The sequence below is a fragment of the Numenius arquata genome, chromosome Z (assembly GCF_964106895.1).
Source record: "Numenius arquata chromosome Z, bNumArq3.hap1.1, whole genome shotgun sequence".
NCBI classification, from domain to species: Eukaryota; Metazoa; Chordata; class Aves; order Charadriiformes; family Scolopacidae; genus Numenius; species Numenius arquata.
The window spans coordinates 20,316,651-20,329,244 of NC_133616.1; the positions used below are offsets into that span (position 1 = coordinate 20,316,651).

General features: G+C 36.6%; 1 protein-coding gene across 1 annotated transcript in view; it reads left to right on the forward strand.

The window, feature by feature from the left end:
* MAP3K1 (mitogen-activated protein kinase kinase kinase 1) overlaps positions 1–12,594 on the forward strand; it is a 56,458-nt gene that overhangs the window by 23,503 nt on the left and 20,361 nt on the right. The window contains exon 2 of the mRNA XM_074166038.1: positions 10,666–10,816. Within this exon, the coding sequence (XP_074022139.1) occupies positions 10,666–10,816 (151 nt within the window). The remainder of the gene's footprint in view (positions 1–10,665; positions 10,817–12,594) is intronic.

The following is a 12,594-nucleotide window of genomic DNA, read 5'->3' on the forward strand; positions in this document are numbered from 1 at the left end:
ATATTTCTGTTCTTCAGATAATTGTCTTACAGATAGACTTGACACGTATCCCACTGCAAATACCTTTGGTTCTTATCTTATAACCAATGCTGCTGAATGCAATTCTCTCAATAAGCAAGTGAATGATTTTTTCTTTTTTTTTTTTTTTTTACTATTACTTATTTTGTAGCTTCAGCAATGTAAGAGTACTTTCTTTTCTAAGACAGTGATTGTTTCTTTTTTGTGCTTGTGAGTTAGGATAAATTAGAAGGCTTTCTTACAAGTCACTTTAATGTCATACCTGTCCGTGGCAATAAAGAAAATTATTATAGGGCTGCTGTTGATGTTTTTGAAATAAGTGTTTTTAAGAATTTTGACAGTCTCAGTTGTTTGACTTGTTATAGTTTTTTTGGACTACCTTGTATGTCTACAGAACTTGTGTACCATGATTGCCTGTGCTTACTTCTGTTTATATATTTCATAGTTTTCACAACATTTTTCTTCCCTCCCTTATTCTTTTGGATTCATAAAAAGATGACACTGATAAATTCAGTTACTCTGATTTTGTTTAACAATAGTATATGAAAGTTTGAGTTACTGTTGTAACTCCTTCCCAGCCAAAACCCATAGCTACCTTAGGAAGGATATCTCAGAATGGAATTATGAATGGGAATTATTCTGTTATTGAGTTGTGCTGATCATTAGAAAGCATCCTACATTCCTCTTCAAAGGGGTTTTTAACAGCAGTAAGAAGTTGTTCATCATTCTGCCAAATATAGATAGAGTTGGCATGATCTGGAGTTCACTAACTATTTTAAAATATTACTACTTATTTTCAACATATTTTGTGGCCTCAAAGTCCTACATGAGGTTAGAGACAGATTTGTTCCATGTAAGTACATATACCAGAATTTGTCAATAACACAACAGTGGGAGATGGGTGAATATCATTGTAGATTTGGGGTTGTTCCACAGTGTAGTTTATTTTGTCCTGTTGGTCATGTCTCTTCATCTGTCTGTACTTCCTTAGATACAGAATTGGTGCAGTGGCATAAATCAGCACAGCGATGATATTTTACAAATTTTTACAAAACACTCACTTTACACAGTCGTGATGCAAGGAAAAAGTTTCTTGTAGCTGGCAAGTGTAGGAATCCTAAAAAGTGCTAACCTTGAATCAAAAATTGCTATTTAATTTAAAAAATAAATGCGAGAAATGAGAAGTAGCCAAAGCATTTTCTGACAGACTGCTGAAAGCAGAAGTGAAGGCACCACCCCTGTTCCCCTGTAACATTGTGAATTCAAATCAAGTAAATGCTATCTGATGACATTTTGCAGGAAGTGTAGGTTTGGATTATTTTTACCTCTATTTTATTTTTCTCTTACTACTTTCCCTGTAATGATTACTGAAACCATTGGTCTAGAGAACTCAGGAGTGTGGTCAAAGTGGGATTGGCGTGTAGAGCTGACCTACTGAGCACTGGTTTTAGTAAGCACAGAGATGACGGGGTGCTTGATGGCCTACAAAGCCTGCTGGAGGTTGGCAGTAGTCCACTGCAAGGTCGATGTCCTAACAGAAATCTGAAGGTAATGAATGCATCTTCATTCACTACCAGCGTCTCTAACCTAAGACTTAGCACTTCATGTAAAATGCTGCTACTCTTTCAGGAACCTGGACTTAATAGGACCACATATGTCTCACTAGACAAACGAAACAATAAAAATTAATTTATTTTTAGGGTTGTTTCACAGATAGGAAAAATTATATCCAGCTGATCTGTAAGCTCTTACTTCTTACATCCTTCCTCAAATACCATATAAACGCTTAATATTGCTTCTAGTGACTGTTGCACAGTATGTCTTGATGAAATTAGACTATTCCTTTTCATATATTAGCGTGTTTTGCATAAATGTAATATCTATCTATATAATTTCATGCTCATGCATCTTTCTAGATATGCGTAATGTTACTTCTATCTTTTTATGGTGGGGTGCCCATGGTTTGTGAAACTGTTTTTTTTTTTAGGTGCTTGCTTACAGTAGAATATATTGTGCCTGGGAGGCAATGACTAAACTGAACCTTGAACGCAAAGCCTTTCTAATCAAATTCTGTTCACATGGAACATTGTGTCCTTCCTCAAATCACTGGTGAAGCTCTGGAGCTCTTGTAGAGTGATACTTATCTCGTATTATGCTTTCACACAACTATGTGCATGTGTCTGCAATTTTTATGTCAATTTTTAAGCAAATACTGAAGATACCCCTTTTCCTTTATCTAGGCCCATATCAAAGGGATGTAAGCTCACTGCGTTTTTACTCTCACAGCATCTAATTTGTAATTAGTAATTAATTGGCTTCCTTGCTATGTTATCACAGACCTATGGAATTATTATGGAAGTTTTTTTTATTGCTTGCTAACTACATTGATTTTTTTTTTTTACTATTTTCATTTTTTTAATTTACCTCACTAAATACTCCCCCTTATCAGATAAGATTCCTGCACTTATTTTCTCTTTGTACAGTGGATTTTAAAGAAACCGAAATAGGAGTTACTGAAATTGTAACCATTTTTAGCCATATGCTTGCAGAAGTTTTGAATGCCTTTTCCTGTCGTTTTTTTGTCATGCTAGCTTGTTGTTATCTTACAAAAATAAACATTTGTAATAGTAGCTGCCATTGTTAAAGTGGGTGTAGTTACTGTATGCTTGGCCTGTGGCTAGATTAGTTGACAGATACCACCGAAAGGTCTCCGTGTTGCACGGGGAGACGGTGCTCTCCCTGTACGGCACACAGCACTCTGTATACATGCAAGGGTGTTATGTGTGTGAGAGTTAAGGAACTGAAGAACCTAAGCCTGGGTCTTCATGCTGAAAGCCAGTTCACCTGTGACTTTATGCTGATGATAAATATGCTATCCACTGTGCACCTACCCTAAGTGGGTGAAGGGTTCTAATATGTCACTGTAGGTTTGTATTTCTTCACCTAGCAGTTACTCAAAATAGGCATGCAAGGAATTTTTTACTTTATTTCTGCACCCCAGGAAAGCTTTTTATGCCAGAGCCAGAAATGTGTGTGGAAATGATTAGTCCTCTTTGGCTTTTAGAACAAAATTCAGTGTATGCATGAATCTTCACAGGACAAGAATATTTTGAATGGATCTCTGAGTATCAGTGAGCAAGACAGATACCTTCTTAACAAGGACTAGTGCTTATTTAGTACAGCTTATTATTCCTATTGATACGATTTTTTTATTATATGATATTAATTCCCAGTATAACTCAGATTGATAAATATATGGACAAGAGAAGAAAAAAAAAAAGTAGAGCATAAGCTTAAAAAGAGATTAGTCCCAAATAACAAAATCAAACATGGACAAGATACATAAAAAACAAATTGGGATGCTTAGCATGCTAGGGTCTTCCTTTATGAGTCCTAAGTGCTACTTCAGTACAACTAGTAAATGACGATAATAATTTGTTATAATTGTCAGCAGTGTAAACTAAGAAACAATATGTAACCCTGGTGATGAGAAATAATGATTTTTATCACAGAAGCATCTTTCTAGGTCTCTGATCTCTTTCTGTAAGGCCAGAGATTGTTGGGTTTTATAACTTTTTGAATTTAGCTTTAAATCATTTAAAGACTTACCTGTTTTGAAAAGTGTGTTTGGTTCTGCATTTGCTTTGCATACCATTTACTGCCTCCAGTCATTAAGACTTAAAAATTTTTGAGTATGTTATGTTTCTTTGCTAGAAAGAACATGTTTATAAGCCTTTAGTTTTTTATTTGCTTTCTTAGGTCATTTATTTTTATGATCATCTTTTGCTGAGAGAACTTTAAAATTTTTGTTCCAGCAGCAATCTTGGAACATTTGGTATCTGCTGATAATTCAGTTGGTTTGAACAGTGCCAAAATGGTATAAATTCCCTTTCTTATTTATAACTCCTGCAGAAATGATTTAATAGGTTATAGCTTTTGAAATTCTATGTAGTTTGTCCTGTCCAAGTTATTTGTCTGTATGCTATCTTATTTCCACCATTCTAGTTGGAGGTGGAGAATGTAGTATGCAGTTTTATCTGCTTATCCCTATTATCTTAAGCTGATTCGGAGTATAATTTTTTTTAATAAAATAACTGATGTTCTTACCTGTTGGGCATAGAGGAGTTAAATTGTTTAAGAAATTCTTTATCCTGTCCATGTGGAGGTCTGACAGTCACGCAATATGCAATAAGCAATTTCATCTTAAAGTAGGACAGACACGTAACTCAAAACAGTATGAATGTTACCAAATATACCAAATATATGGACGTATAAAAATAGTATGCATTGACAACTTTGTTTTAGGACATCTGTTTTGGGTGTTACCATACTTTTAATCCTATCTTTCTGATAATGGCTTCAAACTTCAACATCAGCAAGGACCATATCTTTTCTGACCCGACACTTTCTACATCTTAGTCAATTGCATTTCACCAAATACTCCTGTTTTGGGGTACGACAGGCTTAAAGAATCTGAATCCAAAGGTCAATTTAGTGCCTAACGGATTAAACTGCATACTACAAGTGAAGAATTTGATTCTGTGATCGGGGAGTTGACGTAGTTGATATATGACCAAATAAAAACTTGGTCTTTAGCAAGAGATAGAGGAGGGTTCTGGTGGGCTAACCTGAGGGGAAAAAAAAAAATCCCTTTCTAACACCTATGCTTGAGATCCTATAACCTGGTGCTGATCACTAATCACATAGTTGACTGACAATGAGCGCTCATACTGCAGTCTTTTTAGTGACGTTCTGCTGCTCTTGGAGTAAGGCCCGGTAGTATGTTGCACCGGGGTGGGGGCAGGACTTGTCTATTCTGTTCAGTTGCCATAACGTGAGCTGGGCATATTGGATTCTGTTCTCTGTTGGGATACTGACATTTGTGGTACAGCAATAAACTCGTGAGTCTTTGTGTAAGCTGTATTATCACACTTCAGACATATTAGTCAAAAGACATAAAATTATGAAAATAATTAATCTGCACTATGATTAGTAGCTTTGGGTCTCATGTATCTATATAAATCACCTACTTCCTGTAATTTCTAGAAATTCTGCTTAGTAATGGTGTAAACTCTTAGTCTTACAGAGATAAAATACCAGATTCCCTCAGCAAACCTTTTAGTATGAAAGTGAAGAGCCCGAGAGATCATGTAATGTAACTGCTATTTTACATGTTGAAAACACCACAGCACGTGTATAGCTTGGTGCATCTGAGTTTGTATTGGGAGACTAAATAACAGCAGGAAGGATTAGAGAGCCCTAGGAGGTTTTGTAATGCTTGTTTCAGATGTCTGATAGCCTTCTTAGGAAACATGCAGAAGAGAGAAGCCCCTTTCATTAGCTTTGTAGCAAGCATCTGTTGCAAACAGAGGCTCTTATTTCTTGGCTTGTTTTGTAGGAGGACTCATTTTCAATGGCTACTGAATAACACCACAATCTCAAAAGTATGACTAGGTGCCTTCAGAGCAAGCAATCCAACCAATGTTTTACATATTTAAAGTAGGTGGATTTGACTTCATAGGAGCTAGAAAATCCAGACAGGTAATCTATCTCTGTAACTTTAGGCATTCAACTCTGGAGATTTGAGCCATCAAAAGGGATGATCCTTTTTGACCAGACCCCGTGAGGTTGCACTCAAAGTGATGGCTTAGTCTGCAGAGTTAGAGCTTTGATTGTGAACATTGTCCAGTTAGCAGTGCATTATTCTCTTTGACAAATGCACCTTTTAACACACCAGTCTTCAAGACAGATGCTTGATAAAATGACTTTACAGGGAGAGAAGACAAGGAATGCATCAAACTGGGACTAAATATTATTAGCAAACTACTAGAGGTCTAGACTCAGTAGTTTCTGTTTTAGATCCAAAGAACAGGTTTTTCTTTCATATTTTCACATTCTGTACAGGTTTGTTTCCCTTTTACAGAAAAATGCTGGAAGAAATAGGATATGGTTTAGCTTCTAAAGCTTGATGTAAAGATGCAGTGGCTGTCACCTGTTGGTGTTTTCCAACAGGTGCTCTCACACCACAGCCTGGGATCCCCAGGGGAGCAGACGTTCCACAGGAACCTGCTGGGTTTTATGTTTCTCTGTTTAGCTACATCTGGGCACTATTTATGCTTCTTCAGTATTTGTATAACAGACAAGTGTATTTATAGTTTATAAGTATATTTCAAAATATAGGTAGAAGATACAAGCTTATTTGAGGTAAATAGATCTTTTGCTTTGTTAGGATGGACACAAATGGTTAGATGATAGATGCCAGCAGCAGTGGATCAGGAGGAATGGGAGACTGGCAGGAGGACAGACAACACCTTGCCCATCTTGATCTGACTTTTTTCACTCTCTGACTTTTTTTTCTTTTTTTACTGATCTCAGTATCATTAGAAATACTTAATGGCAAAAGAGAAACTGTGAGCACTACCAGAAATGTTAATGGCAAAAAGTTGTCCAAAACACTAATAGTTGACCTTCTCAGTCCAGGGAACAGCTAACTCTTTTTGTCCCTGCTCCCCACACTGAGTGCTGCTCCTAGCATGCCTGTAGGCAGGCTGATTAGCCCAGCATTCTTGGGATCTGTTGAGGGTTGAGGTGCAGGTAGCTGGATGCCCATGTTCTAAATTCTTGCTTAAGGTCCCCAAAATGAGCTCTGTACATCCCATCTAAGCTTGTCTCCAGTACTGATTGTCACCATATATGGCATTTGCACTGAGCAGAATATATAATTTCTCCCATATTCGTTCATTCTCATTTGGTGCTTTTCCATCAAACCCTGGGCTCTTCTCCTTGCAACGTGTTGTTAAATGCATTTATTGTTCTGCTATAGCTGCTGTGTGATCATTTTTGTTAGTGAATGTCTTCTGTGGTCATCCATGGTTTGATCACTGGTGGTATGCAAGTCACTGTTGCTAACTTGCCTCAGACGAATGTAAGGAAAAAAAAATCCAAACAAAAAACAAACCCCCCCAAAAAACGAAAACCTTTTTTCTTCCTTATGATTGCGTATTTGTGGATAAGGCAGACAGAGCTTCCCTCCTCTTGGTGGATTCACTCCTTCCTATTTCAGAACTTGGCTTTTTTCTCTTTTCTTGCTGCTAATAAAATCTGGTCCAGTGTGGCTCTGGTAAAGCTGTTTGCCCAAGTAAGATATCAGAGAAGCCAAGACATCTAACTGTTTCTAAACATTGAGAAGCACAGGAAAATGAATTGGAGCTATGATTCAGCTTTCATATACCATTATATGCACTTTGTAAGAAAAACGCTTGAGAGAATTAGTATTAAATTCACTGCGGTACTCAGAAATAAATCTTGCTTGTGTATTTCACAATAGTTTGCTAAATAACACCTGTACTGCATACCTTATTTTAAAATATTGAATCATTGATCCATAGAGAACAGGTTGTTAATAATCTAACTATTCAATTACTGTTTGCCAGTCAAAATTAAGACACAGAAACAAAGGACAATGTTTTGCCTTCTCTATTGCACAAGATGCAGTAGACTGTTGCCATGCATTACATTAATGGTATTGTATTTAGTTTCATAGTTCATGAAGCAAATAACCCAAAGTGAATAATGCAATTCGTATGCAGACCACTAGGCATTAAAAAAATGGTAGTCACCGCACTGTTGAACTTGCTCAGTACTTTAGAATTACAATTTAGATCCATTTCTTTGGAATTTATTGACTAATAATACAGGAGCTGGTTTAAAACTAGTAATAAAAATAATTTAAAAGATCCTTAATGCTGCCTTTTGTGGGAAGGGGGCACAAAGTTTAAAAGTTAGAATTTATCTGGAAAAAGCCTTGCATCTTTTTTGCTTGATTAATGAAAAAGCAAAATCCTTGCTTCCCGATGAAGCAGAGGGGTGGGCTGTTGAGAAATGTCAGGCCCCCTGGTCCAGGCTAGCTTATTCTCTGAGATTTGTTTTTCAGGCTGTTCCTTGGCTTTGTTACTGCTGTTCAAATAAAGCACCACCTGGCAGTCACTCGAGCACATGGTTACCTTGACTCATGAATAGGTTTTGCTGTATGAAGATCAGAATGCTCCGTACCCTGCAGGATCAAGTCCTTGGTGCAATATGCTCTGGATTTATTACTTTTATTTTGTGCTGAGGTATAGTGATATGGAGACTGGCAACTTAGCCATTGTTGTGTAGGAAAACTTCAGCTTGCCTGGAATAGCTTTAGAGGTTTGCTTTAGAATAAAATAATAGTAATAAAAAAAAAACATTTAGTTTAGGGCCACAAAATGAGGATATTCTGCTATATGGAGGAGCTTTGTGCAGTCACAGGAGAAACATTTTTTCCACAGACCCAACAGTATAGGAATCTTTAATAAATATTTTAGCCAAGCTTGAGCTAAAATGCCAAGTTTTCTTGAGCACTTCAGAAGCTGTGCTCTATAAAAGTATACATAACACTTAAATTCTGCAAAAAGATAACCGTGGTTTACAAAGCAAAAGCTTTCAGACTCAGTTGGTCTTTCCCACCTGCGTGGAGGAATAGCACAAGAGTTCTTTGTGCCGGCGAGAGTAGATCGCTTTAGCTGTCACATGAGAGGAAGATAGTTGCTTCTGCTTTTTAGAGAACAAGCGCAGATTGTGAAGCCTCCACTGTTGTATTACATTGTTCATGAATTCAAGTCCAAGGCCCTCTAAAAGACTTTTTTTATATCAGTTGGGAAGTTAATCATGGTTATATGAACAAATGAAATACTGTGTCATTCTTTCACTGTTGGGATAGTGTTTTCTGTCTTGTATACAAAGTATTCATGCAACTGAGGTGGTTCATGCCATGGAATAACTAATATAAAAACCAGAGTAACTATATTTTTAACTTGCACGTATATTATTTTGGAGCTGTACTGTTCTTATGCAAAGATTTTTGTCTGTGAACTGATTTTTTTTGACTGAGGAAAAAAATGTAACGACCTTTTTTACACAATAGTTTTTCCCCTATTTTAAACTTTTAGGCAGATTCTCTATTTGGACTCTACCTGCTGCTATAATATCTTTGTTTTTCATGACTTATCACTTTTTTTTTTTCTCCCCCTCTGTTTGTAGAAAGCAATAGTATGGAATTAATTGCTGGCACAGAAATAATTTTTATGTCACTTACATTAGTTTTGAAGTTAAGCAAGCATTAATGCTTAACCTGTGAAAAACATTCATTCTTAGGTAGATTGTGTTTCTATTTATAAACGTTTTAAAGTCTTTAATCACTAGACAGTTCTGAGTGTCTAAAATGGGTTATTAAAGTAGGTTTAGATGTTGCTTGAAAGAAAATGTATTTTGTTTACAGTATCCATCTGCTTATTACATTTCGGCACTGAACAGGAAGAGTTATTTCCTGCCTCAGAATACTTTGTTTCCTTTGTCTTTACAATGAGAGAAAAAAAACCAAAAAACCCAGGAGTACTCCTGACCAGCAAAAACTTATTTTTCTAAGTAGGGATTTGTGATAAATGAACCTTAGTAATACATTGCTGATGAAGATAGGAATTTTAATTTTAAGATCATCATAATGCAATGAATGATATAGTGAATGTGTTGTAGGCCATCACACGCTACATAACTGTAGTTTTTACTGCATAGCTAAATGTTTTAGAACCTGAAGTCTGCATGTGTGAAGGCAATGGTTTTAACTAAATTATTATATAGCCTTGTCTTCCACTTTAAGTTGCGATTTAATTTTTGAAATAAAATTTCATTCTGACAGTTGGCTTAATCAAGCTTGCTTATTTTTAAAGACGGCTAACTTCAAGAAGATGGGTGGGGATCATGTGCTGCTGCTTAAGAATGTGGTTTTCTTGGTGATTTAGCAGATAGCTCAACAGAATCAGGAAATGTTCCAGACTGTTCATATTTGTTTTTCAGTGTCCGACAGTATTTTTTGCTTTTTCGTTGTTGCCAGCAATCACGAGCAACTGCTTTTCTGTAGGTCAAAAAAGTACAAGCCCAGATGGATTGCACTTTCATTTTACAAATACAAAGTTGCTGTGAATTTTGCTACAATTATAGCTGACTTGAAGAACTTTTGAGTCATCAGTCACTTGGAAAGCAACTCTCAAGGCCACTAGCCTTGCTTTCATGACTTCTCTGTCTAGTTTAAACGTATTTACTGTGTGTTAGCTTACAAGTCGTCTTTTTTGGGGAAGAGTTCATGTATAGGAAGAGGCATTACATACATAATTTCATGCATATGCATCCTATGAAGATGGAAAACTTTAACCATTAATTTTGTAAATTAATTTAAAATAAAGATCGCAAGCTTTGAATTCCACGGAAAGCATGAACCGTCACAGCACTTCTGAAACCTTTGGTGAATGACATGACCTATGGGGTAATTTTTTTATTGGTCTAGGATTTGCCAAGACCTCCCTTTTTAATGGGTGTCCAGTGTTACAAGCAGTACACGCATCTTAGAGAAGTAGCCCTCAGAACAGGTATACTGCAAATGGCAAGCTAGTGAATTAGTCGTAACTCCTAGAAGGCTTGCTGCAATCAAGTTGGAAGTAACATTTTAGCAGCTGTGTTGTAAGGAGAGGGAAAACAGGATGGCAAAAGGTTTAAGAATGCTGTGGTATTATACTTGAACTAAAATTAATTGTGTTTATGACTTTTTTCTTTTTTTTTTTTGTCTTGTAGTCGTGACATGGAGAATAAAGAAACCCTCAGGGGATTGCAGAAGATGGATGACCGCCCAGAAGAGCGCATGATCAGGGAGAAGCTCAAGGCAACGTGTATGCCAGCCTGGAAGCATGAATGGCTGGAAAGAAGAAGCAGGAGAGGCCCTGTGGTAAGTGGCACTGATGGAAGGGCAATATCTGTAACAGCTGTAACAAATAAAAATCCCTTAAACTTCTTTCTACTAGAAACCTTTTTTTTTTTTAACAATTTGCATACTCTTAATTATGGTTCTCCTGTTCATTTTTTATAAGCTAGTTAACAGGAAACTGCGGCTGACTTTCTGAAATGTATGCATTTATTAAGCTTTATTTTTAAGAAAAAGGCATATAGCTATGCTGCAGATTTGCATATTATGAAATAATACTGTGACAACACTGCCCTCTAATGTCAACAGCAAACGTAGCGCCTGTTCATTAGGTACAAACTTTTGAGTTGCAAGTCTGCACTGTAGTGCTTTGTACTCCCTTGATTCTCACAGGTTTCATGAATTCATTTTTCCTTAGTTTGAAAATGTTAAAGTTTTCTATGTATTGTAATGGAAGTGTATGGAATTTTTGCTAGATGAAAAAACAAACTGCACTCTTACTAGAACCAGAAGAAAACAAAGCTGAGTAACTCTTTCACACAAGTTTCAACTCTGCTAAACTTTGGATTCCAGAGTATTCTATTAGCCCTTTGGGTAATGCTTTTGTATAAATGCCTTAGAAGCAATTTTAAGAAACTGTGAGCAGATCAAACCTGAAACTTATTAAGCATAGTTACAGTTCTGTTCTGTATAATGCTGGTTAATTAATAGCCATTAATTACCTATATGTGTAGTTGCATTGATCGATGTGACTCCCATGTACAACTTGATGGGAGTGCGAATTTAAAGCTAAGATTATCTGGTGCAGTAAACAAGTCTTTGGGGACAGCTTTTCTAAACAGAAACAAGAAGGTTCTGGTGGTAACTTTGTAATGAGAAAGAATATTGAAAATATTTACAAGTGCACCAAAAAAGCAATACCTCAAGGGGTCAAATAACACAAAACAGTCCTTACTTTAAAATTTTTTAAATGCATCTTGGTTAGTGCATAGCTTGAAATTGTTTCCCTGTTCAGCCCACTTCCCTTGAGGTTTCTGGGTTTTTTAATACAGCTTTCCATGCTTCAGATTCTCAATTACTACCATTTTACATTTTAAATGTTTTTAAGCACTAGCAGCTGGTAACTGTAACTTGTCCATAGACATACGAATTTGCATTCTGACCTTCCAGGAATGAAAAAGCATTTCAGTAATTAGTAGGAGGAAAAAAAAGATTGCACTGCTTTATACTTCTCCTTTATCCTGTTCACTTTCATAATCAGATAGCAGTATATTTGAAAACTAAAGCAACAAAGGTTTCTGAAAAGTTCAGGTTTGCAATACATTGAATATGGTGACTTCTTAAAGTAAAATGAACAAAGCTTGGATCAAGGCTGTAAATGCAGATATTTCTTCTCTTAGGCAGTGCTTAACTGCTAGACCACAACCTCCACATTGTCCTCTTCTCCCTGTAGCCTGCTGAAACTGAAATGCATTTCTGGATAGTGGAATAGCTTCAGTTGGATGAGTTAAATGCTTCAGTTTAGAATAGCATTTGACCTTGTGGATGCAGTCCAAGTCATTAGGTAGAAAAGCACTGAGTCCGGATGTCTCTTCTTCCCCATACCCTGGGCAGGGAAAACCCCTTCCATTCTTTTGCCTAAATCAGACACCTCTGGAACTTTCTAAGAGAGGTCTGTTCTGTTGATCTGAAGTGTTGCTTGGAGCTTCCTTATAGCTTTGAGTCAAGCCTTTAAGACATGGACAAATGTAGAACTAAAACTGAATTTGCCTGCTGTGGCTGCTGATTCACAGGGAGCCTTA